General features: G+C 38.6%; 1 protein-coding gene across 1 annotated transcript; it reads left to right on the top strand.

Annotated features, from left to right (window-relative positions):
- The first annotated feature begins 668 nt into the window (after positions 1–668).
- Positions 669–26,110, top strand: LOC114664627 (tissue alpha-L-fucosidase-like). Its single transcript, XM_028818813.2, is given in 9 exon segments — positions 669–982; positions 984–1,180; positions 7,061–7,195; positions 7,284–7,421; positions 8,640–8,745; positions 12,654–12,854; positions 14,955–15,145; positions 20,797–20,896; positions 25,478–26,110. Coding segments are annotated over 9 exon segments (1,347 nt in total). The 5' UTR covers positions 669–832; the 3' UTR covers positions 25,607–26,110.
- The last annotated feature ends 1,606 nt before the right edge of the window (positions 26,111–27,716 follow it).

Raw genomic sequence — 27,716 nt, 5'->3', positions numbered from 1 at the left:
ACCTGAAATCCCTGTAGTGTCAGGCATGGTACGTCATGGTGCCTTTTGTAGCAAGGTGTTGATGTACTTGGACCAGGTCAGGTCCTCTGTGATGTGGACACCTGTCCACCATTTCCATGTGAGTGCTGCTAATACTGAGGGAGTCATAGTGCTTCTCATGTTTTCTCCCAAAGTCCAGAATCAACTTGTCCAGCTGACAGCTGTACTGACTTCAGCTTCATCCAGGTAAGCCTGCTCATTGTTGTTAGACATCAGACCTACCACTGCTGTGTCATCAGCAAGCTTCACAATGATGTCAGAGGCATGTGCAGCTGGAGTGTAGCAGAGGACTCAGAACACAGCTCTTTGAAGCCTGTGTGTTTAGGGTGTGGGGTGATGACTTGTGGCCAAACTCCCTCAAATCAACTGGGGTGTGGAAGTCTAAAATGAACTCGTAAGAATGTATATGCCCCCAACGATTTACTTGCGCCCCGTCCAGAGCTGGTTCCTGCCTTGCACCTGATGCTGCTGCATGGCCACCGCGGTCCTAAACTAGATTATCGGGTTTCATAACGGATGGATGGCCGTTACTTACTGTTTCCTTAATCTGCTCGCCGACTGCATCCTTTTAATGTTTAACACTGACTGTCACGCGGTTTTGAATCACTTCTTGTCTCTTTAAAGGAAACGATCACGTGAAACACGCGTAGAAAGAAATGTATGCAAGTGTTTAATGCGGCGGACCAGCGACAAGCCGTAAGCATTTGTAGAGACGCGGAACAGCTTCGTGCGGAGGGTGCTTGGGCCCGGGCTCAACAAGAGAAGGGAGATCAACTTGAGGAAAAAATCCATTATGCTGGCGCTCTGGGCGGTCCTCGTTGCTTTCCCGATCGTCGCTTCCCGACCACAACGCGGCCCCTACAAACCGGATTGGGAGAGTCTGGACAAGCGGCTGCTGCCTCCTTGGTACGATCAAGCCAAATTCGGCATTTTCGTGCACTGGGGGGGTGTTCGCGGTGCCCGGTTTCGGCAGCGAGTGGTTCTGGTGGCACTGGCAAGGAAATAAAGATCCAGCTTATGTGAACTTCATGAAAAAGAACTATCCACCGGGCTTCAGCTATGCAGACTTCGCCCCCGAGTTCAAGGCGGAGTTCTTCGACCCGGAGGAATGGGCGGACCTTTTCCGGGACTCTGGAGCCAAGTGAGTGGGTATGGGCGCGACGTTAACCGCTGATGGGGCGGAAAGGGGCGACAACACGGGGTGATTCTGTGGCTGGCGCGCCAGCTGTCGCCGGAGTTTCCGGCTTCAGGCAGCCAACAAGTAATCTTGGAGCGTCAGAGCATTTCTTCTTGTTAAGCTGCCAGTTCAAATGCACAAAATTAAAAACGACCATCGTTTATTATTAGTATACTCAACATTGCACTGATCAGTGTTATTGGCCAGTTAAACATAAATCAACATAATGAATGCAGTGCCGTATATTTTATCATCATAACTAAAACCCCACTTTAATGTGTGATATAGAAAACAAATTAAAAAAGCATTTAACGGGTTCATTCACAACTAACATAATTTTAAAACCGCTTAACTCCGCACAGGTCTGCAGAATGACTGGGCGGAGCCTATCTCGGCAACGTTTTGCGGAAAGCAGGAACAAATATAAACTCAAGGCTATTAGTCCATCTCAATAAGCGTTAATATGTATGGCACAGCTGCACCAAAAGGTGTTCGTGGCCCTTCTCCAGGCTAGCACATTTGCCTGTTTGCATCCTCCAGCAGTTAACCAATTTGTACAGCAGTTCCACGTGAATAAGCGAGTGTCCCACGTAGGCTTATCTAGTCAAGTAAGTATAGTAGCCGACATAGCGGATTTTCAGTTTCGAGGCGCTCAGTTTTGATTTCGCACTCCTCACTTTTTCGGTAGCAGCCAGAGTAAAGTAGAGTAAATGGGTTAATTGCATCGCGAATCTGTCGCGGGCAGTCAGATGAAATGACGAGTGCCCCTTGTAGAAACGGGGCAAGGGCGGCTCCTGCTGTCGGAAAACGGGTTATTCAAAACGATCGTTTACCTTGCTGTTGAACATCTTGGAGAAAAATAAAAGTAGATGTCTTTGAAAATATATATTGACGGAGGAATGATAAAATATACAAAGGAAATATATAGTTTGATAAAAGCACATATTGTCAGTTTTTCATTAGCACTGAAATCTGTTTGGGATTTTCGCAGAGCCGGCTCTGGTAATTTTGCCGTCCTATGTGAAGCTGTAAATGACGCCTGCCACCCCCTTTACTTTTGAGTGGAATCATCACTGACAGACCAGTACACAAAAAACTGGAGACACAAAAGAGGTGTGAAATATGGAGAATTTGAACACAACACATTGGATTTACAATTTGATATTGTCTAGAGGGGCATTTGATAACTTACAGCAATGTTGGTTTAGATAGATAGTTTACAACACTGTCTCAGAAAAATATTTAAGAGGTGAAATTTCTGAAAACACAAAGGACTGTCTTAGCAGACTTAATTTTTTTTTCATTTATTTTATTTTTTTGCATTTAAAGTTTCTCTAAGAAAAAGTGATCTGTGTCACATAACCAAATAGTTTTGATTAGTATTGTACACTGTAGCCTTGTATTTACACCGACAGCCTGCCAGGTAGCTTACAATGATGGTGACGATTTTGTGAAAATCTTACTAAGGTTTCCACATAAACAGTTAATTTTTTTTATTGAAATAAATTGATAATCTTAATATTTCACAAAATCCAATCAAACTGAAGTATAATGAATATCCTTAAACATTTACCCATGATTTGTATTTACAGCATGCTTGCTAATGAATGAAAATAATGTCATATAACTGTTGTCAATACATGAGCTCAGAGTTTTCCCCGTGAGAAACGGACTATGGAGAACTGCTTTAGCATGCCCAGAGCAAATGTTATGGATAGTGGTGAATGACAGAGAACGACATTTACCACATTTTAATGCTGATTTTAATGTAAGCCCATTTGAGAATTTATTATAGTTTGAATAAAGTCATCCTTTAGCAATGCATTTAGGGGCAGTCCTTTTACTGTTTTAATTGTTTAATTTTATTTTGCTGGGTCTGTGTGTCCTATGCTATGCCAGCTTGAGTATTGTTATTAATATGTTGTAGCCTATGAGCCCCAGTTTGGAAGGCCATTCATAATAATGGTGGCTCATGTGGGTCATCAGACATTAAAACCAAACTTCATAATGTAAAACAATATAATCGGGTTAATGGGAACTGGCCAGTTGTACAGAGTCTGATAGTTTGCAAGTCTGTATTGTTTAATAAAATGCCACCCACCAAATTTTGCCACCTTAGGAAACAGACACAGCACTGGATTTTCAAGCCATTTCTTGGAGAAAGAGATATTTGGGTCAAGGCAAGAAGCAACCTACTAGATTTGCATGTTATGTCAGTCCATCACAAGACAGGCACTAATACCTATATTTTATTGTATTTAACTGTTCTTCTGAATCCGCAAGAAGCAGCAATTCAATATGTACAGTACACATACGTACATTCTACATTTTATAATAATTGGGTGCTGAATCCTATCCCCAACAACAGTAGGTGCAAGGCAGGAAACAACCGTGGATAGGACGCTGGTCCATTTCGAGACCTGCCACACATACAAGGCCACAAGTGGAGAAACCAGTTGACCTGCCCTGTATGTCTTTGTGACATGGAAAATGCATGCAGAACCAGGGGGGATGTGCAGATCCTGAAGTAGACAAAAACAGGGTGTGGAATTTTGTAACCAAGGATGGTGATTTCACGAAGCAGTAGCACTAAGCACTGCGCAACCCCAGTTTAATATAGAGTAGCATATAATGACAGACAGTTGTTCAATAGATGGTTGGCTGATTGGTTGATACTGTAGATGGTAGACTGTGAGGTTGGCACAGTGTTTAATGTGGCAGCTTCACAGCTCTGGAGTCCTGGATACAAATCCCATCCCATACAGAACTTGTGCAGAGTTTGCACATTCTTGCCTTGTGTGTATGGGTCTTTAATATCCTAATGATATGAGAGGCTAGATTACGTTGGTTTGGACATGTGCAGAGGAGAGATGCTGGGTATATTGGGAAAAGGATATTAAACATAGAGCTGCCAGGAAAGAGAAAAAGAGGAAAGCCTAAGAGAAGATTTATGGATGTGGTGAGGGAGGACATGCAGGTGATGGGGGTAACAGAGCAAGAAGTAGAGGACAGGAAGATATGGAACAAGATGATACGCTGTGGCAACCTCTAACGGGAGCAGCCGAAAGAAGAAGAAGATGTAGGGCACGTTGATTGGGAACACAAAACTGCGCATGAGTTTGCTTTGTGAGGGGCTGGCACCTATCCATGGTTAGCACTTGCACTGACCTCAGTGATGCTGGGACAGGAGCAGTCATTTTGATACTCTGAATGGAATAAATGGGACAGAAAATAAATAGAAAGATAGATTTGCACATTAGACTGCATTGTTTTAGTTTACAATCCAAAAAAAGACATAAACTGAAGATAATAAGAAAGATTAATGTGTTACTTCACATGTAGAAGGCATCAAGCTACTTCTGCAAAAAAAAAGTCTTACTAGAAAATAGAGAACTTGTTATGGCGTGATTATCTCATGACTAACAATTTAAGGGTTAAGTGCCTTGCATTTCCTAGAAAAGAGGCAACTTGTCTTTATTATTAGAAACACAAAAATAAATGTGCCCAGTAATATTAGAAGTAGTTAATAATTTATTTGAGGTGAGAATTCCAGCTTAGTTCCTGTTGGTTGATAGAATATGCAAGGTTTATTCCATGCACACATCCAGCATCATAAAAAACTGTGCTGGTTTTATGTGTCCCACAGCTGTGCATTACTATTCTGGATGTCTCGTTGTGTGCCTTTGTGTTTACATATTTCAACATGTAATATTTGTAAAGAGCTTCTATATTCAAGAAGAGCTAGAAAACAGCCCACTTAGCAAGCACAATGAAGGAAAATACATTTCTTTGTGGTAAAATAGTAAACATGAAACATAGGTACTGCTTTTAAATCCACAAAGTGCAACAATCAGAAGGTTTAATAAGAAATGGTTTTATTTAGAAGTAACTGTTGTCCATCTACTTGTTCTCTTAATTTGATTTATCCAATTACAGCTTGTAGAATAAAACTATAATAAGAGATAATAATATTTATTATTAAAATGTCATGCCATACAAAAGTAGTGCACCCCATTCACACTTCTTACCCTGATTTTGTCTTTTTTAAAACATGATTACCACAGCCAAGTTGAGCCAACCAATAAATTCAGTCAAAATGACAGAAATACTTGCCTATGATAAGAGTAAACATACCATTACTGCAGCAGTGGTTACTCAAAGCTTTGTTGACTACTTGTGCAGATTCCCACTCTAATAACACAATTATTGTCTCTGATGTGTGGCGTATGATTTCTTGACATCTGAAGACTAGAACGCTCAGTTCTGCATGCCTGTGCCTAATATTAAAATCGTATTTCTTTTCTGACCTGGCATCCCCTCTTCCACCACTCCTTCTTCATTGGTAATCAGATACAGTATGTATTGATCTGCAGATACGCCCAAGCATCTGAGAATGGCACAGCTGAGCCAGGGATCTGAGGTCAGCTGTCTGCAGTTGGAAGCTTTTTGGTTTATGTGGAAAAAAAAATTAATTGTGTCTGCTTTTTTTGTGATCAATTATTTATTGAGAGGAAGATATGATCAGAGAGAAAAAAACAAAACAAAACATGTTTTGTTTGAAAAATCATAATCTTAAGGATATTCGATATTAGAGCGGTCATAAACACCAGTAAGAATATATAAACCCAACCCCAAAATGCCCACTCAGCCATGAAAGCCAATCACCAATTGTCCATAACATGCAAGTCATAATAGAAAGTAAAACCTAAACACAGCATAGCTTGCTTTTGATTTTCTTAGTGATACTCTCCCACTTTTTAATGCTATTTTCTGATGTTCCATTAATTCTTGAAGCTGAACTTTCTAAAAGCCGCAAATTATAAAATGGAAACTTCCAGTGGCCAAAGGACACATTATTTGGGTATCTCTATTGACGCACTAGTAGAAGTTTTAAAGTAATAGATGCAATGGCAATAACCCACTTTTGCATCTGATTTAAAGTAATAGAAGCAATGGCAATAATTTGCTTTTGCATCTGCTTTGTAATCACCTTTGCTGTCTAGTTGCACCAATGTTAGTTAGATAGTTATGAAAGGTGCTGTTAGATAGATAGTTTATTTCTTACCCGAGGGAAATTTATACCAATGTTAGTTAGATAGTTATGAAAGGTGCTGTTAGATAGCTAGGTAGAAGTTTATTTCTTACCTGAGGGAAATTTGTCCCTCCTTATATACTCTAGCAGAGGTTGACTTCATGTAATAATACAATTGGGGATTATGGAATTCATTTAGCCTTGTCATGTCCAGACAATGCACTGAAAACCAGTTTACAATATATAAATGATTCTCCTTCTAAGTTCTGTGTATTGCTACAAACTGTCACAAAAGACTGGGACCTACATTGGAAATCTTTTGTACAAGGCTGGAATCAGCCGTGCGTATGATGCATTTCCATTATCAAAGTCATTTACAGTATAGTTCTGGGGGAGCTATCCCAGCAGCATCAGATGTAATGTAGGAATCAACTTGGATGAGGTAGCAGTTCAATGCAGCGTCCACTCACACTGAACCAGTTTAGAGTCTAATCCAGGATGCTAGATCTGTGCAGAAGCATCACTCTCCATTGCACCATTGTGACACTCCCATTTATAATTCCGAAACTTGTAAGTCTGTGAGCTGCCCCATATCGATATAAAATAGTTTATTGTTCCTCTTACTATTTATAGCAGCTCTGGGTGAAGGTTGCTTGTAGTGTTCTCGTTTTTAAAGTTTGTTTATTTTTTTTTAATTCTTCCTATTTTTTGTTTCTAACTATTTGTGAATAGATATCTATATGTAAATTTAATTTGTTGTCTAATGATGTAAAAGATTGCATTTTATTCACAAGTGTTAATTTAAATTGCAGGTATGTTGTCCTTACAACCAAGCACCATGAAGGATTCACTAACTGGGGTTCACCCTCGTCATGGAACTGGAATTCAGTTGATGTAGGACCGCATCAGGACTTAGTTGGTGAATTAGGTGATGCTGTAAGAAAAAGGTGAGGCAGGAACATGGAAAGCATTATGTATATACTGTACATGTTTTGCTGGTATTCATATATTCCTGGTATTCACATATTATTTCAGAGGAATGCACTATGGTGTGTATCATTCTCTTTTTGAGTGGTTTCATCCTCTCTATCTCTCTGACAAGAAATCGGGATTTAAAACCCAAGATTTTGTCTTCAGTAAAGCAATGCCTGAGCTTTATGATCTCGTCACAAGGTAAGCGGTTTTCCTTTTGTCATTTTGTTGCATTAATGTTACTATGTGCAGTATTGTGGACAATATAAGTAGAAGAATGAAGGCTAAAATTAAAATTTAGGCCCCCATGTTTAATTTTATATAATAATTTTAAACATCCATTCATTTTCTACCATGTTATCTAATTTGGAGTTGTGGGGAGGTGGTTACTCTAAATTCAAGATGGGAATGAAAGCACACTCCTGGACACACGCATGCTGGGTTAATTAAAGAAAACTGGAGTTTCTGAAGGAAGATCCATGGAGAAACGAGAATATACCCACTCCATACAGGCACTGCTGAAACTGGGATTCAAATCTCAGACTCGGGAGAAGTAAGGCATGGGTTTTTAGCAACTGTTCCGCAATGAAATTGTAATTTACTTTGCTGCCTTCCCAAAATTTTAAAAGTTGAATTTGATTTGAAATTGCACAATTTAGATCTTTGAAGACCTGTTGAACCTACTGGGTGGTCAAAAAATGACTACACAATGTAGAGAGAATATGGACCAAATACTGTAGTATTAGACAATAACGTGAAAGTGAATTGATTAAAGGAGAAGAATAAATGAAGATATGTGGTGATTAAAGCCCTAGTTTCCCACCTCCCACCCAATTCATGTCATTCAGTCCTGAAGTCTTGGCAGTTATATAAACAGATCATGTCCATAGTGTGTGTTTTTTGTTACTGCAGTTTGTAAGACTGGAAGCTTTAGGAGATGATGAGTATTCTTGAATTCCTGACGAACAGTGAAAAAATTCTTAGGCTGATAGTAAAATGTCTTCGTGCAGATCTCACTGCCCACGTCTCCAGCATAGTGCCGGAGAGAGGGCCAGGATATATTGGAGCCTAGTTAAATTCTATGCCATCTGGTGTATGAAAAAAAAAAATCTTCGTTTGCCTCCTGTAGGGCTATCACATTAGCAACATTGCTAATTTAACTAATTATTGAAAGTGAAGGAAAGTATAAACATTTTCTGCATTTTTGTGATGGTCTACAGAGCCTGGGCACCTTGATATGGTTTAGCAGACTATGCCAAAGTTCTATCAAACACCTTGGTTACAGAATTTGTGTGCTATTAAATACAGTAATCAACTACATCTTCAATACAGTAGGGTACATGAAGTATATTTTAAAAGGAATGACGTTTATTATATGCAAACTAAATACTGCTGATTTTTCTAACTTCTGACCCTCAGGTACAAGCCGGACGTAATCTGGTCAGATGGAGATTGGGAAGCACCCGATTCTTACTGGAATTCTACTCAATTCCTAGCTTGGTTGTATAATGAGAGCCCTGTCAAGGTATTAGAAAGATAATGGTGCTTGTTTAATGGTGTTAAAATAAATGATGGGTGTGTTTGGTGAAAAGCCTTTGAGAAAATGGCAATAAGCTGCTATTTAAAAAAAACAAACAAAGTATTCGTGTAGCATTTAAATGAACTTTTGCTTTTTCAAGCACAGTGGCACAAATTGAATTAATATTTTATATTTTTATAGTGTTTCTAGCAGTAATCGGAATCATGTGAAGATTATTCTTCTCTCAAATGTAATTTTATTTTTTAAAAGTATTTAAGATATAAGGAAAACCACAACATATTTTAACAGTGATTGCGATTACATGCACACACAAAACCTGGATAAGTTGAGTAACCCGGTTAAGGCAAAAAAAAAAAAAACTGGTATCTGAAAAACTTTCTGATATTATAAACATGTGTTAAAAAACATTAAATATCATCAATGACTGCAGTGATTCCAAAATCAAGCATGGAGCTTCTGTCTCCTGAGATTGTGCCACTTAGCATAGCACTGTATGTTCAGCTCATCAACATAAATGTATCGATTTCTGAAATACTGAGACTGATTATTTCAACCAGGAGGAGAAATCCTCCAGGATTTTACCTCAGGAAAATAATCTTTGTTGATGCTACTATTGTTTTCTAATCTTGGCTGCTGGATGCATGTGTGAAGCAAAGAGACGTGCAGACTAACAAGAGTGCAACGGACATTAACTGTAACTCGGTTTCTAGAAGTCCTTATTCCAGTTTCTGTAACTGGAATAAGAAGAAGAACAACAACATTTATTTATATAGCACGTTTTCTTACAAATGGTGTAGTTCAAAGTACTTTACAAGATGAAGAAAGAAATAAGAAACATATAAAAATAAGATTAGGCAATACTAAGTAACAAAGAATAAAGTAAAGTCTGATGTCCAGTAGGACAGGAAAAACAAAAAAAAACTCCAGTGGGCTGGAGAAAAAAAAAAAAAAACAAGATCTGCAAGGGTTCCAAGGCCACGAGACCATCCAGCCCCCAATGGGCATTCTACCTAACATAAATGATCTCAATCAGTCCTCATGGTTTACAGACTTCTTGTGGAAGAATTAAACAATGATGTTCATGTGGACCTCTGGCCTTCAATCCATCAATGTAGGGACTGCATGTGGTGCTTTGATCAGGTGGTGGTGGCGCATATTGCCACCACAGAAAACCAGAAAAAGAACAGCCGAGAAAGTAGGGGTTAGTACGGAGCCATGATAAAAACAATAATTAAATGCATCTACAGAATATCAGGGTTACACTAAAATGAAGCTATGAGAAAGCCATGTTAAAGTAATGGGTTTTTACCATATGCTCCACCATATTAGCCTGGCAAATAATAATAATAATAATAATAATAATACATTTTATTTATATAGCGCCTTTCCCATGCTCAAGGCACTTACAGAATAAATAAAGAATGGCAGAATATACAGTATATAGCATTGTACAAACCAGATAAATAAACAAAGAAGATTAAGACAGTAAATCTTTATCAGTAAGCTATTCCAGATTTTAGGTGCATAACAGCATAAGGCTGCCTCACCACTCTTGGAATTATAAGCAGACACTCATTTGAAGATGTAAGGTTACGATCTGAAGTGTAAGGTGAGAGACATTCTGAAATATAGGATGGAGTGAGATTATTTAAAGCTTTGTAAACCATAAGCGGTATTTTAAAGTCAGTTCTAAATGGCACAGGTAACCAATGTAGTGACATCAAAACTGGAGAGATGTGTTCAGATTTTCTTTTCCTAGTTAAGATTCTGGCAGCTGCATTCTGCACTAGTTGTAATTGATTGATGTCTTTTTTGGGTAGTCTTGAGAGGAGTGCATTACAGTAATCTAGCCAATCTAAAAACAAAAACGTGAACTAATTTTTCAGCATCTTGCAAAGTTATAAGGGATCTAATTTTTGTTATATTTCTTAAGTGAAAAAAATGCTTTCCTAGTAATCTGATTAATATGTCATTTAAAATTTAGGTTAGAGTCAATAATTACTCCTAAATTCTTTATCACTGTATTGATTTTTAAACCTAATGGATCAAGTTTATTTCTAATAGCCTTATTATATCCATTTTTGCCAATTACTAACATTTCTGTTATTGAATAACATTATACATGGCATTTTTGAAACCAGACTTCTGTGAATAACAAAATGATTAAAGCCCATGCAATTGCACTGAGTGACCAACTCTGTAAGCACAAGTCTTTTTATGCTAGTGAATTGTTTTTGGCGTAGCTGGTATGTATTTGCAACCATACACATGTCACAAGTGCCATGTTTGTTTGTCTTGTTTTATTAGATTAAAGAAACTTCAGTGGAAATGTTACTACTCATCTAGCGAGGGTTTACAGAAAATGTATTGACTTAATGAGGCGATTTGCAGATTTAACCTAAACAGGTGGGAAATTTTAAAATCTGTGAGATGCCCACTCAGCTTCATACCCACTTACACAGGAACTGCCATTTGACCAAGGTGACTTGTTTTTATGGGATGTGACAGATAAATGAGAGTACCCTGTGGAAAACCCACACATACAAAGATAGCGTACAAGATTCAAACCTAGAGTACGAGATCCATAAGGCAGCAACGCTAACCAGTGTGCCATCATATATTATTAATCCTCAGAAAAGAGTAATGGACTACACGAGCATGGGGACAGATGCCTGTATCACAAAGATTTTGTATCCAGCATTTAATAGAACCTGCAAATTGATAAAAATGAAGAAAAATATATTATACAAGGGTAAATCAAAAAGGAAAGGCAATTTGAACATTACACTGCAACCACAACAAATAGAAGCTAACACAGAACAACATGTTCGCAAAGGTTAATGGGTAGTTCAAACACGCACAAGGCAGCACTCTGCCTTTAGTCTAGTTGAAGCCAAGTTCAAATGAACATGGATGCTCCACTTCAGGGTTGCACCATCATTGAACAACGCGCCGTAGTGAGATTTCTTTCTGCAGAGGGAATAAAACCTGTTGGAATTTACAGAAGGATGTTGGCTTGTGCAGATCAGTAAGCTGTATGGCCACCCATTTTGTGTCAACTTTATGGTACCCTGTGCCATTATGCTCTATGGCATATGCAAATCAACAGCTGATATCCAAATGCACAGCAACAATGGACACCGTAATCCATCTGTCTTTTTTGAAACAGGCATTCACCATGTCAATGTGGGCTTGTGTGTGCGATGTTAGTGGTCAATCAGATTGAGCTTCATCGGTTACACTTGTTCTTCTCACTTTAAACCTTTCTACGCATTCATTAACTTTGCATTGAGTTTTGTTGTTTTCACTTGTATACTGAGCAAACATTCTTCGGTGAATTTCAGTGGGTTTCACACCCTCTGCCCAAAGAAAAATCACTACGTCATGTTGTTTAACAATTTTGTAATCCTACAGCAGAGCGTCCAAGTTCATTTGTCCTTCTCTTCAAGTAGACTAACAGCAGAGCAAGGCCCTGTACGTTTCAAACTACCCATAAGCCACCACAAATATGGTGTATTAATTGCATCAGCTTCCATCTGTTGTGGTTATTGTGTGATTTTCAAATTGTCCTTACTTTTTGATTTTCCTTCATACTAAAAATTCTACTAAGAATACTATTCTTCAAAATGAATGATGTTTGTGGCTTGAAGTTAATTATTAAAAAAAAAAAAAAAAGGTAAAAATGTATATTTCTGTTTGCATATTGCATGTAGTTTTTATGTATAACATTTTGTTTGTTTTTATATAAATATATTGTACTGTATTTATAGTAAGTGTATAAAATGCTAGTCTATATAGTAACCATAAATTGCATTGAAATTAACGCTGGAGATAGGCATTTGACTTATTTAGGCATGCATTTAAGTTTCTAATATTTGTTTTATGTGTTTCAGGACTCGGTAGTCACAAATGACCGTTGGGGTGCTGGGTGCTCCTGTAAACATGGTGGGTTCTATAATTGTGCTGACAAATACAGTCCAGGTCAGCTTCCCTCTCACAAGTGGGAGAAATGCACCTCAGTGGATATGCTGTCCTGGGGCCATCGCAGAAATATGAAGCTGAACCAGCTTCTTGACCTGCCTTCCATTATACAGGTATGCTCAAAAGTACAGTTTTAAAGCTAGTCTGTTAAAAAGAAAAGAATTCAGCAATCTTTTTTTTTTTTTTTTTTTTTTTTTTTTAAACAAATATAATGCACTTTATTTTAACATCTGTCTAGTAGGTTGATGCTTTTATCACAGAATGTGTAAAATGTAAACATTGAATAAACTGTTGTTCTTTTGTTAGTTGTTGGTTTTGGAGGGGCTAAGGCAAATTGTAGTTCATGTTTCTTAACCTTTGAGTTTTTGAAAGAAGTACCTGATAGACAATTAAAATCTTAAATGAAGTCCTGCAGGCGTTTCAATAACTTTCACTGTAGATCTGTTTTGTCATCAAGAGTGACGATCAGATGTGTAAAAGAGGAAAATACACAAGTAGAAATAACCTCTGTCACGATAAACTTGACAGTGCAAATTCTTTAGTATGTTCCTCTGTTTTAAAGCTGACAGTTTTGTAAATACATTGGAGCTTTATAAATAGAAATTTTTGAAATTTCAAACATTTGTGCTGCTCACTTAATTCAAGATATCAAAACAAAAATTGAACATTAACTGCAAATTTAATGAACACATAAATAAATGCACCAAATTTCACTGAAATAAGTCCATTGGGAGCCAAGCTCTTACATGCAGTCAAAAGGACAGACCAACATGATGATGACAGTAGGTGCTTTTGTGTTTTATGCAAATACACCTGATAAACATTTTGCAAAGCCTCTGATTAACTGGAGGTTGTTAAGAGAAGTGCTAGTGAATAGTTATAGTGTTTGGTATTCAAGATGTTTTTTGGTAACTGTTAAAGTGTTTTATAACCTACAACAAAAAAAAAAATGAAAAACTGAAATATGCAAAATACAGCTAGGTTAACTGCCTTGGTATATTTTAAAGGAAAGACACAGTGTTTATTTAAAAAATAAGAATTTGACAGTAAAGATAAATTTGTCAAATCCTATCTACAAAGAGTAGATGTCTGTTCTTGTTGTGGAATGATGATTCGTACCAGTACTATATATATCAATTGTGAGGCAGGACCGAGGTCTGGGTGGGACACCAGTTATTGTAGGGCATGCTAGCATGTTTGCCCACAGTCACACATACCAAGTCTATTTAAAGCCACCGGTCTGTCTAACATTTACTGTACATCCTTGAAGTGTGGTAGGAACTCTTAAGAGAAACATTCCTGAAAATATATAGGTACATGAAGACTTTACAGATATACTGCTTAAGCTACGATTCAAGCCCAGTCACCTCAATCTGTGAATGGAGCACCAAATATTGCACACCATGTTGTCCATACATGAAATCTCCACATAGTGTTTGCTGTGTATCTAAATCCAAGGAACGTATCTACAGTATGTAAAAACTAGGACTAATAGCAAATTACATTTGGTATTAGTGCCATTTTTGTTCCATAGCAATAATTAAATTCTCATAATATTAAGTACTGTACAGCTCCTGTAAAGCCTCCTTAGAGTTAATAATGACTGAAATGTGACATTAAGAACACATTTATGATTTAATTTAGCTATTTTCAAAATTTTGTCTCACACAGAAACACTTATGAGCACTGTTCACTCACAATCCCATGCTCTCTTCATGCCCATTGGCGATCTGTTTGGCTGCCACAAATCCCTGTCGTCCATCCCCTATAATCACAACTTAGAAATCAAAGATATAAACAGTTGTTGTGTTTCACCCACAGTGCACAATAAATCACACTGGTTTTATACTAAAACTGGTATTCCAAACAATGTTGGTTTCCACTTTATGTCTGATGTTGGAGGTTGGAAAATGGATGGATAGACCAAAACTGTGAATTATATATGTGCAGAAGTACCCAGAAATGAAATGTGATGTTAATTTAAATATTCACATTCTATAATCCAGATATGATGTGTATACAGTAAAATCGCAATTTTGATTTCACTTGTCTTAATGCATTATTGCTGATATGAGCTGACATAATCCAAGCATATATTTGTTTAATGTCGTTTGGTTCTTTTATCATTTTGTAGGTTATTGACTGTTTTAAGATCCACTCTTTCTCAACAGGACTAAGTAAAGAAATCTTAAAATCTGTGATTTGCATTGTAGGATTTGGTGCAGACAGTCAGCCTGGGTGGTAACTACTTGCTCAACGTGGGACCATCTGCTGAGGGTACTTTAGCAGTAGCTTTTGAGGAGAGGCTTCGAGGAGTTGGGGCTTGGCTTGACTTGAACGGTGATGCCATTTACTCCTCCCAGCCATGGAGAGTACAGAATGAGAATGTCACAGTTCCTATCTGGTAAGGCTGCTTCCAACTTTTTATTTGTTCATTTCTTTACTTATTTAACTTTTTTGAATTTATTTAAATTTAAGCTGGCCAAACCTAGAAGGAAGATACAACATGTGTTCTACTTCAGGTATCCTCTATGGCTGTTCTTTAAAATCGATTTTTTTATTGGGTGTAAAAATGAGGCTTTCTAGATTTCAAACATGTGTTTTCACAGAATAACATAAGGAAAACACAAATGACACACTATATTGAATTCTAGGCACACTTCCGCACCCTGCCAAATGGCAGACTTGCAATGCATGAAAACTTGGACAAATAAGCACATTTTTTTTTTTTTTCAAAACTCTACGTTAGTAATTGTGTTTTGCCCAGAATTCTAATTTTCCTGTTTTTGATGGAAAACAGTCTTCATTGGTGACATATTACAACTGCTGTTAACATTTCTGACACTCCGATTCAGCATCCTTGCTTTGAATTCTATGCTGTCTTGCCATCTACGTAGACTTTCCATGTTCTCCTCATGTCACTGTTGGTTTCCTTTCCACATCCTAAAGATACTCATGCTAAGTAAATTGGCCCTGTGTGGAAGGGTGTGCAAATGAACCCTGTATTAGACTGGTAGCTCATCCGGGTTTGGCTCCTGCTTTGCACCCGATGCTGCCATATTCTAAATAAAAACTCTTCTCAGACTCTAGCATTTACTGTATACTTTGCAAATTTGGCTTTACTCATTTATCCATCCATTATCCAACCCGCTATATCCTAACTACAGGGTCACGGGGGTCTGCTGAAGCCAATCCCAGCCAACACAGGGTGCAAGGCAGGAAAGAAATCCCGGGCAGGGCGCCAGCCCACCGCAGCTTTACTCATTTATTTATATGTGAAATTTTGGAAGTGCCTTATAATGTCAATATGCCGTCACTGCTATTAGGGAAGACCATACAATTTTCTTTTGAATAATACAGGTAAATGTCTGTAGTGGAAGGTAGCTGTAATATGTATGACAGCCAATTGTTTTTTTAAAAATACTAGTATATAACATGCATTTACCATTGGCTGGCCACATTGACTGCCAAGGGCCTTCATCCTATTAAAAATTAACTATTCATTGCAGACCAAAAGTAAAACTCTTTTTGATGAGGCTGCTCATCAACCGTATTAAAACTGAAATATGTGTGGTAAAAAATAAAAATGATCTTAATTTGATGTTTCCTTTTTAAAAATGGATAACTGAAACAAGCACATTGGATACAAAAGGCATATAACATGTTATCAATGACTTTGACATAATTTAAAATGTGTGCTACCATTACATTTTTTTAAAGGCAGACAGAGGCAAAATAAATAATGATGTTAAATAGTAATACTTTTTCTAGTGGGCAGCTCCGTGGTAGAACTGCTGTCTCACAGTAAGGAGACCAAGGCTCATGTTTTGGGTCTTCCCTGCATGGACTTTTCATGTTCTCCCTGTGTTTGTGTGCGCTTCCTCCATGTGCTCCTGTTTCCTCCTACTGTCTAAAGACATGCAGGTTAGGTTGATTGACGATACTAAATTGGCCTAAGTGTGTGTGGGTGTGTGAGTTGGTTCACCCTGTCCAGAGTTTGTTCCTGCTTTGCGTCCCATGCTGGCTGGGATAGGCTCCAGCACCCCCTGCGATCCTGTTCAGGACAAAGTGGTTTAGAAAATGACTGAGTTTTTTTTTATGTTCCAGCCTAACACATACATTCATTATGTATCTACTAGCTGCATGTGGTCTTAGGGAGTCTTCACGTTTCTTTTTTGTCCCGATTAGTTTTACTGTATTGGCAAACTTGCAGAGGTATCAGCTAAGTGAGCCTGGAGAGCTGATATCTTGTCCAAGACGGATGTGTAGTCAAGTGCAGCTGTGGCACAAATTGAGCAGAACAGGCTGCAACCTGTCTCAGGAAAATTGTGTGAATGTACAACGTGCATGTCCCACAAAGCTGAATGAGAACTGAGGTGCATGCAAACGCTGAAAAAATCTAAAAGTGCATGCATGCGCCATCTCACCAAGTGCAAGTCACACTTGTAGAAGCTCCTATATCTTCCTTAGAATTCACATCAACTCCCATGGCTGTGGTTGTGCGTGAGTAGAGTGGACTACCCCATACAGAGACACACACAGGTCTTCTATTTATATATGTCTAATTTAATGTGCTGCTTGAAAAAATATATACATTTTTATTTCAGTTTTCGGTCATTTTACATGGCATCTACTGGAAGGAAGTAACCATGAATACTCAGAATCTAATCAGCTCTGTGCAAGAACATAAGAAACAGTCTGACCAAAACAGATATGAGCCAGCCAGTGTGGTTAAGGAGTTATTGAGGACAAACACATCCAGACAGAGACCGGGATGAATTGTTTTGTACAATTGTGATCAGGTTGTTTGAAAGCATCAAGAAAGGGGAAATGACTAAAGTTAAAATTCTCAACCTCCTTTCATGATTTCAAGACTTCAGCCTGAGGCCAAAGTCAGTATGAGTCTGAAATTTATTTGGATATGTCCATCCTTTTAATACACATATCGACAGGGATCAAAACACAACGTATCATTTTATGCATCCATGACTCAGTTTTATGGACCATATGCAGTGCCTTGGAAATGTTCATATTTTATTCTTATAAAACATTGAGTCAGTGGATTTCATTTGCCTTTTTTGGCACTGATCAACCTAAAAAGAGTCTTTAGCTTCAAACTGAAAACAGATCTCTGCAAAGTGGTCTAATTGAATTACAAATATAAAACATCTTGATTACATCTTGCCTGAAGAAGGGGCCTGAGTTGCCTCGAAAGCTTGCATATTGTAATCTTTCTAGTTAGCCAATAAAAGGTGTCATTTTGCTTGGCTTTTCTCTATAAATATAAAACACAAAATAATTGCTCTTGTAACTAATCACCCCATTTAATATGACACACCTCAATCCTTGCTGGAACAGCCAGTTGGCTTTATATTAGAAGTCACATAATTAGTTCAATGAAAAGCACCTCCCAGTGGTCAAGGGGATTTCAGCTCATTGTAGTGTAAATGCTCCTTATCTGGAAGGTCTGACTTGTGGTGAGTCCGTACGGTGGCCTAACCTACACAATGAAGACAAAAGAACACTCTAAGGAACTCACTGAAAACATGATTAAAAGCACAAGTCAGGGGGACTGAGGCAAGAACATAGCGAAGTCACTGAATATCCCTTGGAGTCTAGTTAAATCAGTCATTAAGAAATTGAACGCGTATGGCACAGCTATAAATCTGCTCAGAAGAGGCCATCCCCAAAAACTAAGTGATTGTGCAAGAAGAAGACAAGTGATGGAAGCCACCTGGACTCTATGATAACTCTAAAGGAGTTACAAGCTGCAGTGGCTGAAAATGGAGAGGCTGCGTATACAACAATTGTTGCTTAAGTGTTTCACCATTTGTAGATTTATGGGACAGTAGCGAAGAGAAAGCCACCGTTAGAAATTAACGCACACATACTTTGGCTAGAGTTTGCCAAAAGGCACATGGTGGAATGATTTACTGTAAAAACAACATTAATGTCTTAGAATGGCCAAGCTGGAGTCCAGATCTCAATCCGATTGAGAATTAGGGCAGGATTTGAAAAAGCCTGTTGAGTCACAATCATCATACAGCCTGACAGAGCTTGAGCAGTTGTGCAAAGAAGAATGGAGCAAAAATTGCAGGGTCCAGATTTGCAAAGCTGATATGTAGAGATACCTGTGCACACTGACTAAAGACTACCAAACACTGACTTGAAAGAGTTAATATAGTTATGCTGTGTTTTACAGTATATTTGCAATTCATTTAGATCACTTTTCAGAAATCTGTTTTCGCTTTGATAATAAAGAGTCACTTTTTTCTGTGGATCAATGTAAAAAGAAAAACAAAAATCCACTGTGATTTAATGAATAATATGTGAAATAACATTTGAAAACATTAAAGGGGGCTGAATATTTTTAAATATGCGCTGTAAATGTGTGTGTATACATATGTAAAATATACAGTATGTGTATAAAATGTTACATGTTAGTGTTAGTACTGGGCTTAAATGACCCAACTTTTAAAGTTATTTTTATGTGTTATATAAATATTGGAAGTGTACATGCAATAGCATTTTCTGCTTAATTTGATTTAGCCTTCTTATTCTAGCTATTAATGTTTGATATTTTGGTGGGATTTATTTCCAACACACAGAATTTTGCTTTTTAAATAGCTTATTTCAAAGGCTTTGTATTGTTCTATTTAAAGAGCCCTTACTTTTGAATTTTTCAGGAAGAAAACGTTGAGTATGTTCTGTAACAATGTGAACAGCTAATTAAAGTAAATATTTTTGTCTTTTAGCACTAAGTACAGCTAGAAAAGTAGATCAGTGTCTAGCATTTTGGTCTTCGGTCTTACTCTGTTTGCTCAAGTTTTCTTTTTTATATGTGAAATCTTGATACATTTATATCGAGATAAGTGTTGCAAATGGTGCTTAAAGGGCTTTGTGAGTGACCCTTCAGCAATGGACTGGGTTCAAAGGTGATGGAAAACTACAAGTTTCATGTAGCATTTAAGTCCATTTTCCCATTCCCTTTAACCTCCTCAGCATCACTCAGGCAACTGTATGGACACTTCTCACGTAAGCGTTAGACCCGAGGTTGCTGGAAATTGCTGGAAGCGTTAGTGACAAGTGTTGCTCACGAAACAGCATAGGTGTGTCTTGCATAAGCGACAGGCCCGAGTGTTACCCAGGCAATGGTGCAGACACATCTTCTCCTAGCTTCATAATGGCATCTCGTAGGAAACGTTTTTTAGCAGCCCAGGTTTTCCACGTTCTTGACAGTGATACAAGCAGTGATGATGAGGTGAATCTGTCTTCAGGCAGTGAAACTGAAACGGACAATGAAATCAAAAGTGATTCTGATAAAATCAGAAAGAAATGCTTGTGTCAATCATACATGTGCAGTGTGCTGTTCAAAAGCTGATCATCCTGTCAAGAAATTCTGCAAAGAATCGTGTTACTATTGTCCCGACTGTGACGTTGGATTGTGTATTTCACTGCGCTTCAAAATATACCACACAAAAGACCTATTTTGACAGTATAAACGGTATTAGCATTATTATTTGTATCATTATTATACTTTCTATGCTTCTGACTTCGTACTTTTAGTGTTTTGTATGCTTTACAGTAGAAAGATGAGATTTAATAAATATGCAATTTTTCAAGTCAAAAAATGCAATGCTTTTTACGTGTTTTTTTTTTTTTTTTGAGCAAAAATGTAACGCTAAGGAGTCTGCTGTAATTTTCCTACACCCACTTTTTGGTGAGTCTGTGTGTCTCTTTCATATGCAGTGTGCAAAAAAATAATCCCACCTTCCATCCACAGTTTAAAATCAGCCATGTAACTATTACTTACAGCCAATTCTTATTTCCAGCCATGTGCACAAACTCTATATAATGTTACATTTTCAAATAGTTAATTTCCTATCAGACACCGGAGTCTTGTAGTTCCAGTTCAACAAGATCTTCTTAAGCTGGCATGGAAAAGTACATTAGCAAACAAGGATTCTGAATCTGCTTTATTTTGTCTTATTTCTTGCATTTTAATAGATTGATTTAATTTCAATTTCCTAACTTATTTATCAACTTCTCTTTTAGGTACACTTTTAAAGACAGTAACGTTTATGCCATCTTTTTCACATGGCCATCGGACAACACATTGCAGCTAACGACACCCAAAGTCTCCCCCTCGACAAATGTAAGACTGATGCTCCGTATGATTCTGTTGATTTAATGTGTTCAGCATCTTCTATGTAGTAACTGTGATGTGCTACTTGTGTCTGTGTGTGTTTCATTAGTCTCTACTAATCATTACTGTTACATGTGAAGGTGTCTGAACTATTCAATAATGTGAAAAATGCCATCAGTAAATAAATTTTAGTCCTTATATATAAGACAGACATAGGGCCTCAATGAAATAGTTCCATCTGATCCATTTTTTTTCCCCAAGATCTTTAACTTGACCCTACAATTTCCCTCTGCCTGAAGCTTCCTTCTAGTCATTTCTCCTCTTAAGTATACGCTGGCCTGCCTCTTCTTCTGCTCCCTTGTTGATTCCACTCTTAAGCTGTTTAACTTGGCACATTGCCTCCATGGCACGAAGTACGCCCAGTCCATTTCTAATATTCCTCATAATATCTAGACATACTTGATTTGGCTGCTTTCTGTGCCACGTTTCCTCATTGATGATGTAGCTAGGTAGGTAGATAAATAGAAGCTCTCTAAATAAATAAATAAATAAATATGTACATAGCTAGAAAAGTAAATAAATAAATATGCACACACTTTGGTTTAAGCAAAGAAGAAAATGAAAAAGGAAGAAATGTCTGTCTTGGTTGTCATGGTCACAGTGAGGCATTTTGCAGGCATATTGCTGTTGTTATAAAGTTGTCCCAGCAGCGTTTCTTCACACACTTCTGCTGAACAATTCATTGGCTGGAAGTCCTCAGTGTTAGTGTGTCAGGGAGAAGATGTGCTGCATTGTTCATAATGGCACTCAGTTTTGTTTCTCTTGTTTGCTACTATAAGCTAGTACATCCAAAGTATCTTTAGTAAATAAGAGGTAATAAAATCATGTACTACAGCCATACTGTAGTACTGACTTAATATTACTTTTGAAAATGACATACTGCAAGGAGTTCCAAATCTTGCATAGAGATCAAAATGCATATGTGGCTTTGTTCATCCTGCTCTGTACATCCACCCTGGTCCCATCATCTTGTGTGGTTGTTGTATGAAGGTAGATTCAATTATTCGCCTCATCGATAATCTGCTAGCAACATGGAAAGATGTGTTGTTAGTGTTTCCTATTCACATCAACTCTGTATTTTATATGTTAATTCTTTGACAAAGTTTTCCTCTTCCCAGTGGAGTTGCTGAACTTCCTCTTTGCTTTCTCACTCCTTTGAAAATATGCAAGAGATGACAACCGTTCAAGCTGGCCAGAGGCTAAATGGTGACCAGGTGCATTCTCTGAGCTAGTACGATGTTGAACATCCCAGGAGATCAGAAGCATTCTTGACTCACTCCTGATTCAATGAGGAAGAGATTAGTCCTTTGCCAGTTGTGTAAGACCTGACAGTCAGTATCCCGATATAGTTCTTTGAACAGATTTATGAACTTTCTGAATTAGAGCCATTGCAAGTGTAGTTCTGCTGACGGGCTGACCAACACACTTTTAAAACTATGATATATAGCAGTTGCCACCTATCAACAGAGTGTTTAATGACTAGCCTTGATTTGTATATTTGATCTATGCACGGTCAGTGTGTTTTTTTCAGACTGTATTTCTGGACTCTACATTTTCTGGTATCCTGCAAATTGCTATGTATACAATTACAGTACTTTGTTAATTTAATTCAGTAATGTGACACCTACCCAGTTTTTGTAATGTTAGGTCTGTTTTCTTAGGACATTTAATGATCAGGGATTCTTTCCAGCTAGGGTATCTTTTTTGGTTTCCTAGACTTCCTCAAAGACCATTTTTATGATATTACATTTAATATCTTATCTTGCTTTGAATATTTTAACAGATACTTTATCCCCTCATTGAGACTTTACACCGCTCTCTTTATTTCAATGAAAGTTAGACCCACTGTGCTTATTCTAGCTCTTATTGCAGTTGGCTTGGCGTTTTGCATATAGACCCTGGCTTTCGTTTGCATTTGCTTTTAATGATTTTGCATGCAGCTTCCTTTGAAATATTTCTTCCATGTGAGCATCTCTTTTTCTATGGAAGTAAGAACACTACCATCTGTGTTTATCACATTCTGATATGCTGTAAAATTCTGAGCTTTGGTTGTTCATCATAATTTCCTTGTGTTAATTTTTCCTGTAGTTGTTCGTGCTTTGTCAGGTTTTCTGCGCTCCTCTGCATTTTGTTTTAAACTTTTGCTTCCATTTGTCCATTCTGTCTTCAGAATGGGTCTCACAATTTTTGTTAAGTTCAGTTTACTCTTAAAATATTTGTTTTAGAAATTAAATTCCAGGTTCTATCTGATAATCATCATTTTCTTTGTTTGCCTCTTATTGTTCCTATGACATTTGTACCTATGCCAGTAATAGATGTCTTCAGTTGCTATCATTTTTCGGTTACAGTTACTGTACCTGATCTTATCCTCATTATCTTGTTGCCTAATTCTGTTTAAAGATGTTCTGCTACTCTTTCAGATGCTAGCCTGTCTATGTTCTATTTCATTTTTTCTTTATCCACTTGTTTAATAAATAGCTGCCAGTTTTAGAATAATTTCTCCTATTAAAATGTAGTTGCCACTAAAGTGCATGCATCCAAGAGTGAAGTTTTCTATCTTTTACTTACAGTGATGTGGCTAATCAAGTTCTCTCTTACACTATCTGAAGGTGTTTAAGTCAATGATTTTGTGTTTGAACTAATCACCTGCAAGTATTAAGTCATGATTACTACAAAACACAATTAGCATTTCACCTTTCTAATTTGTTAAGTTTGTACAATGTTTTTCTATTACATGGTTTAATTTGGAGTTACTATACACCACTTTTGTGTTAAGATCTCCGCACAATAATTCCATAGATAGTTTGTGTAACAGTCTTCTGAAGCAGCTGTAAAAATTTTATTTTCTAATCCTCGGACCCTGAAAGTTGCTGAGGGTTGTATTGCTGTTGCCAGTGTTCCCAGAAGAAGGTATTTCATGTCACAGGGCATCCTGGATATCATCGAGAGAAGTCGCAGCGCACGGCTTGATGGCAACTCCGGTCTGTACCGTGAACTAAGAAGAACAACTGTGAGGGCTCTGAGAGCAGATAAGGAGGCGTTTGTTAGAGGAATCTGTAAGCAAGTGACATGCCATCTATAGTCTAGTGACCCATGTCCTGCTTACAGAGGAATCAAAACATTACGCACATTCGAATCTGTTCCTTGGAGGGTCGCACTCAGGGTGGGTAATAGAATGGTCCTTACGGATGACATAGCAGTTGTGACCCGCTAGTCTGGTTACCTTGAGGACCTGTTTAAAGTTAATCCTCCGGCTAGGACGTTGGACTTGTCTGGGTCCACGGTCCTTGAGGCTGATCCTCCAATTAGCTGTGAACCACCCAATCACACTGAGATTGCACAGCGGGTGAACCAGCTGAGGGTAGGGAAGGCTGTGGGGACCTGTGGTATCTGGGGTGAACTTCTCCAGGCTGGTGATAAGGCTGTCGTCCTGTCATTGCAAGCAATCTTTGCTTCCATTTGGGAGACTGGCATCATCCCAACTGACTGGAAAATGGGACATGTCATCCCTGTCTGGAAAGGGAAGGGTGATCGCCTGGATTGCAGCAACTACAGGGGGATAGCACTGCTCTCGGTGCTGGGTAAGGTCCTTGCTAGGGTCATCCTCAATAGGATCTGTGATCACTTGATCACCTACCAGCGACTAGAACAGTCTGATTTTACACCTAAGAAGTCTACCATCGACCGCATCCTGGCACTGAGGATTCTCATTGAGTGCATACACAAATGTTGGCAGAGTTTCTTTGCAGCCTTAGTCGATATTCATAAAGCATTTGACTAAGTTGATGGAGCTACCCTGTGGGACATCCTGAGACTTTGTAGGATCCCCCAAAGTTGCTGGATATCATGCCGGCCTGTACACTAGTACTGTGAGTGCTGTGCAGAGTGGAGGCAGAACCTCTGCATTTTTCCCAGTTGATTCTGGGGATCATCAGGGGTGTGTTCTTGCTCCTGCTTTGTTCAGTTCTTGCATGGACTAGGTGCTGGGCAGGGTTGTGGTGTCCAGTAGTTGTGGCGCATCTGTTGGTGAAGAAAGATTTACTGATGTTGACTTTACCGACGATGCTGTGATCTTTGTGAAGTCAATAGAAGCTCTGATCAAGACTCTCGAGAGACTGAGTGAGAAGTCTGAGTGCCTTGGCTTGCGAGTGTCCTGGACAAAAACCAAGATCTAGGCCTTTAATGATCCCTTAGGAACAGCCATCAGCAGTGTGTCTGTCTGTGGAGAGAGTGTTGACCTTGTCAAGAAGTTTACTACTTGCTGGGTTCACTGCTAGCAATAATTTAGCACGGTCTTGGTGTGCAGATGTACAGTAGGTAACCATCAGTAGAATGCCATCCTCTTCAGAATTATCAGGATAAACTTTGGCTCCAAATCAAACCTGTACTGAAAAAAACAGGCTCTGAAAAGAGATAGATGAATGAGGACTGGGTAAAACTAATATGACCACTTTCACAAGATTCTCTCATGAAAAATATAAAATTGAAATTACCTCAAGTCTCATATTATCTCACTTTTTTTCTTTTAAGGTGACAATGCTTGGGAACCCCGGCCTCCTAAAATGGACCCCCATGGGACAAACAGGACTGAATGTGATTTTGCCTTTTCCTTTTTTAACATCCCAAGCCTGGACACTTAAACTGCAGGGTGTTGCATAATGAAAAAGAAATCAACAGACTGAATCAGCAATGTGTATTGTGACTAGATGTGTGAGAATCAAATGAAAGATGTGACGGACAAATGTTTTATTTTCAGGCTTTACCTGTGCTGATGTGCAACCAATAAATATGATTTCTTTACGAATTTAAAGATGTTCAACTGAGGCAGAATCAAAAATTATTACAGATCTGTGCACTGAATCTAAAAGGAACAGATATTAACATAAATAGAACTGCAATTGCAACATTAGAGGAACCAATTGTTAAGAGTGATTTAAAGAGTAAAATCATTGTACTCTGGTAAAAGCATCAAGCTAAAGACATTTGTCATGAAACCGAGGTGTAAAAACAATCACAGTATGTATCCTGATCACTAATCAGAACTGTGAATTTGAAATGGTGACTTACTTCATGGTGAAATGAAATAGTGACCACATTTGTGACTTACTAAAGAGGCTATGTTTTTGCATACTAAACCAAAAATATATATTTTTTAAATTTCCATCTTGGCGTCTTATTTATTTTGAGTGGTTTCGGTTCTTTCATATTCTTTTTACATTGTTCTATTTTTATGCAAGGTAAGATGCTTCTGCTATCCATGGAGTATGCAAGGGTCACATGGGTTTTTGACAGATACTTCAGCTTCCTCTTACGTTCTAAATATGTACATGCTAGGTTGACTTGACCCAGGATGGGTGAATGTGAATGTGTGGCACAGAGAATGTGTTCCCTGATGAGCTGGTGTCCCATCTGTGGAAGTTCAGCCCCTGAACACAGACAGACAGACAGACACCAATTATATTCTTGCTTAACAGCACCACACAACGCTCTAATCAGCCATTCACAGTCCCTTCTCTCTCTCTCTCTCTCTCTCTCTCTCTCTTCTCTTTCTGCCGCAAGCTCTGTCCTCTTCCTTCCAACTCCAGCTCCCGGAGTAGTGGCTGCTGGTTCCTTTTATAATGCACCCGTAAGTGCTCTAGGTGCTTGATGACCTATTTCCGGCAGCACTTCTGGGTATGGTGGAAGAGCTGCTCTGTAGATTTCAGCAGTAGCTACAGAACCCCCTGGCGGCACCTACAGATCCGAACAGGGCTGCACCAAACTCCATCTCCCATGAAACCCTGTGGGAGTCCTAGGCACCGCTGCACCCTGGCAGTAAAGCAGTGGCACCAAGTGCCACATTCAGATACCAAGAAGAGAAACAGAGTAGAAGAGGGTTAGTAATGGTTTAAAAATATTGTATTGCTTAAATTTCTGTACAAATGACTAAAAAACAGAGTTCAGTTAATAAGGAGCTCTAGTCAGGGTATGATAAACTGAAGTAGTGAGTCTTCAGCCAGGATTTAAAAGCTGAGACTGAAGGAACATGTCTTATGTTATCAGGCAATTATTCCACACCTTTGGGACCCTGTAACTAAAAGCTTAACCTCCCACTGTTATTTTATTAATCCTTGGAATCTTAAGTAGGCCAGCATCTTTACATCTGTCACGCAATTACTTGGGCTAGAACCTTGACATAATTGTGAATCAAAAGCTTATAACGTGATACTTGCTGGTGAAGCAAAAAATTTGGGTCAACTCTCTCTCCGCAAACAGACACACTGCTGATGGCTGTGCCCAACATGTCATTAAGGTCCTGGATCTTGGTTTTTATCGAGGACACTCACAAGCCCAGACACTCAGACTCCTTGCTCTCAAGTGCCCCCATCAGAGCCTCCATTGACTCCGCGAAGATCACAGCATCGTCAGCAAAGTCAAGATCCCTGAACCTTTCTTCACCAACAGATGTCCCACAGCCGCTGGACCCCACGACCTTGCCCAACACCCAGTCCATACAAGCATTGAACGGAGTAGAAGCAAAAACACACCCCTGACGAATCCTAGAATCAACTGGGAAAAAGGCAGAGGTCCTGCCTCCACGCTGCACAGCACTCACAGTACCAGTGTACAGGCCGGCCATGATATCCAGCAACCTTGAAGGGATCCCGCGAATCCTCAGGATGTCTCACAGGGCAGCTTGATCAACTGAGTCGAACTCTTTGTGGAAATCGACAAAGGCTGCAAAGAAACTCTGACGATATTCGCGTTTGCGCTCCATGAGAGCCCTCAG

The sequence above is a fragment of the Erpetoichthys calabaricus genome, chromosome 14 (assembly GCF_900747795.2).
Source record: "Erpetoichthys calabaricus chromosome 14, fErpCal1.3, whole genome shotgun sequence".
In the NCBI taxonomy this organism is placed as follows: domain Eukaryota; kingdom Metazoa; phylum Chordata; class Cladistia; order Polypteriformes; family Polypteridae; genus Erpetoichthys; species Erpetoichthys calabaricus.
Note: the sequence above shows the minus strand (reverse complement) of the source record. Positions and strands in the feature narration are given on the sequence as shown.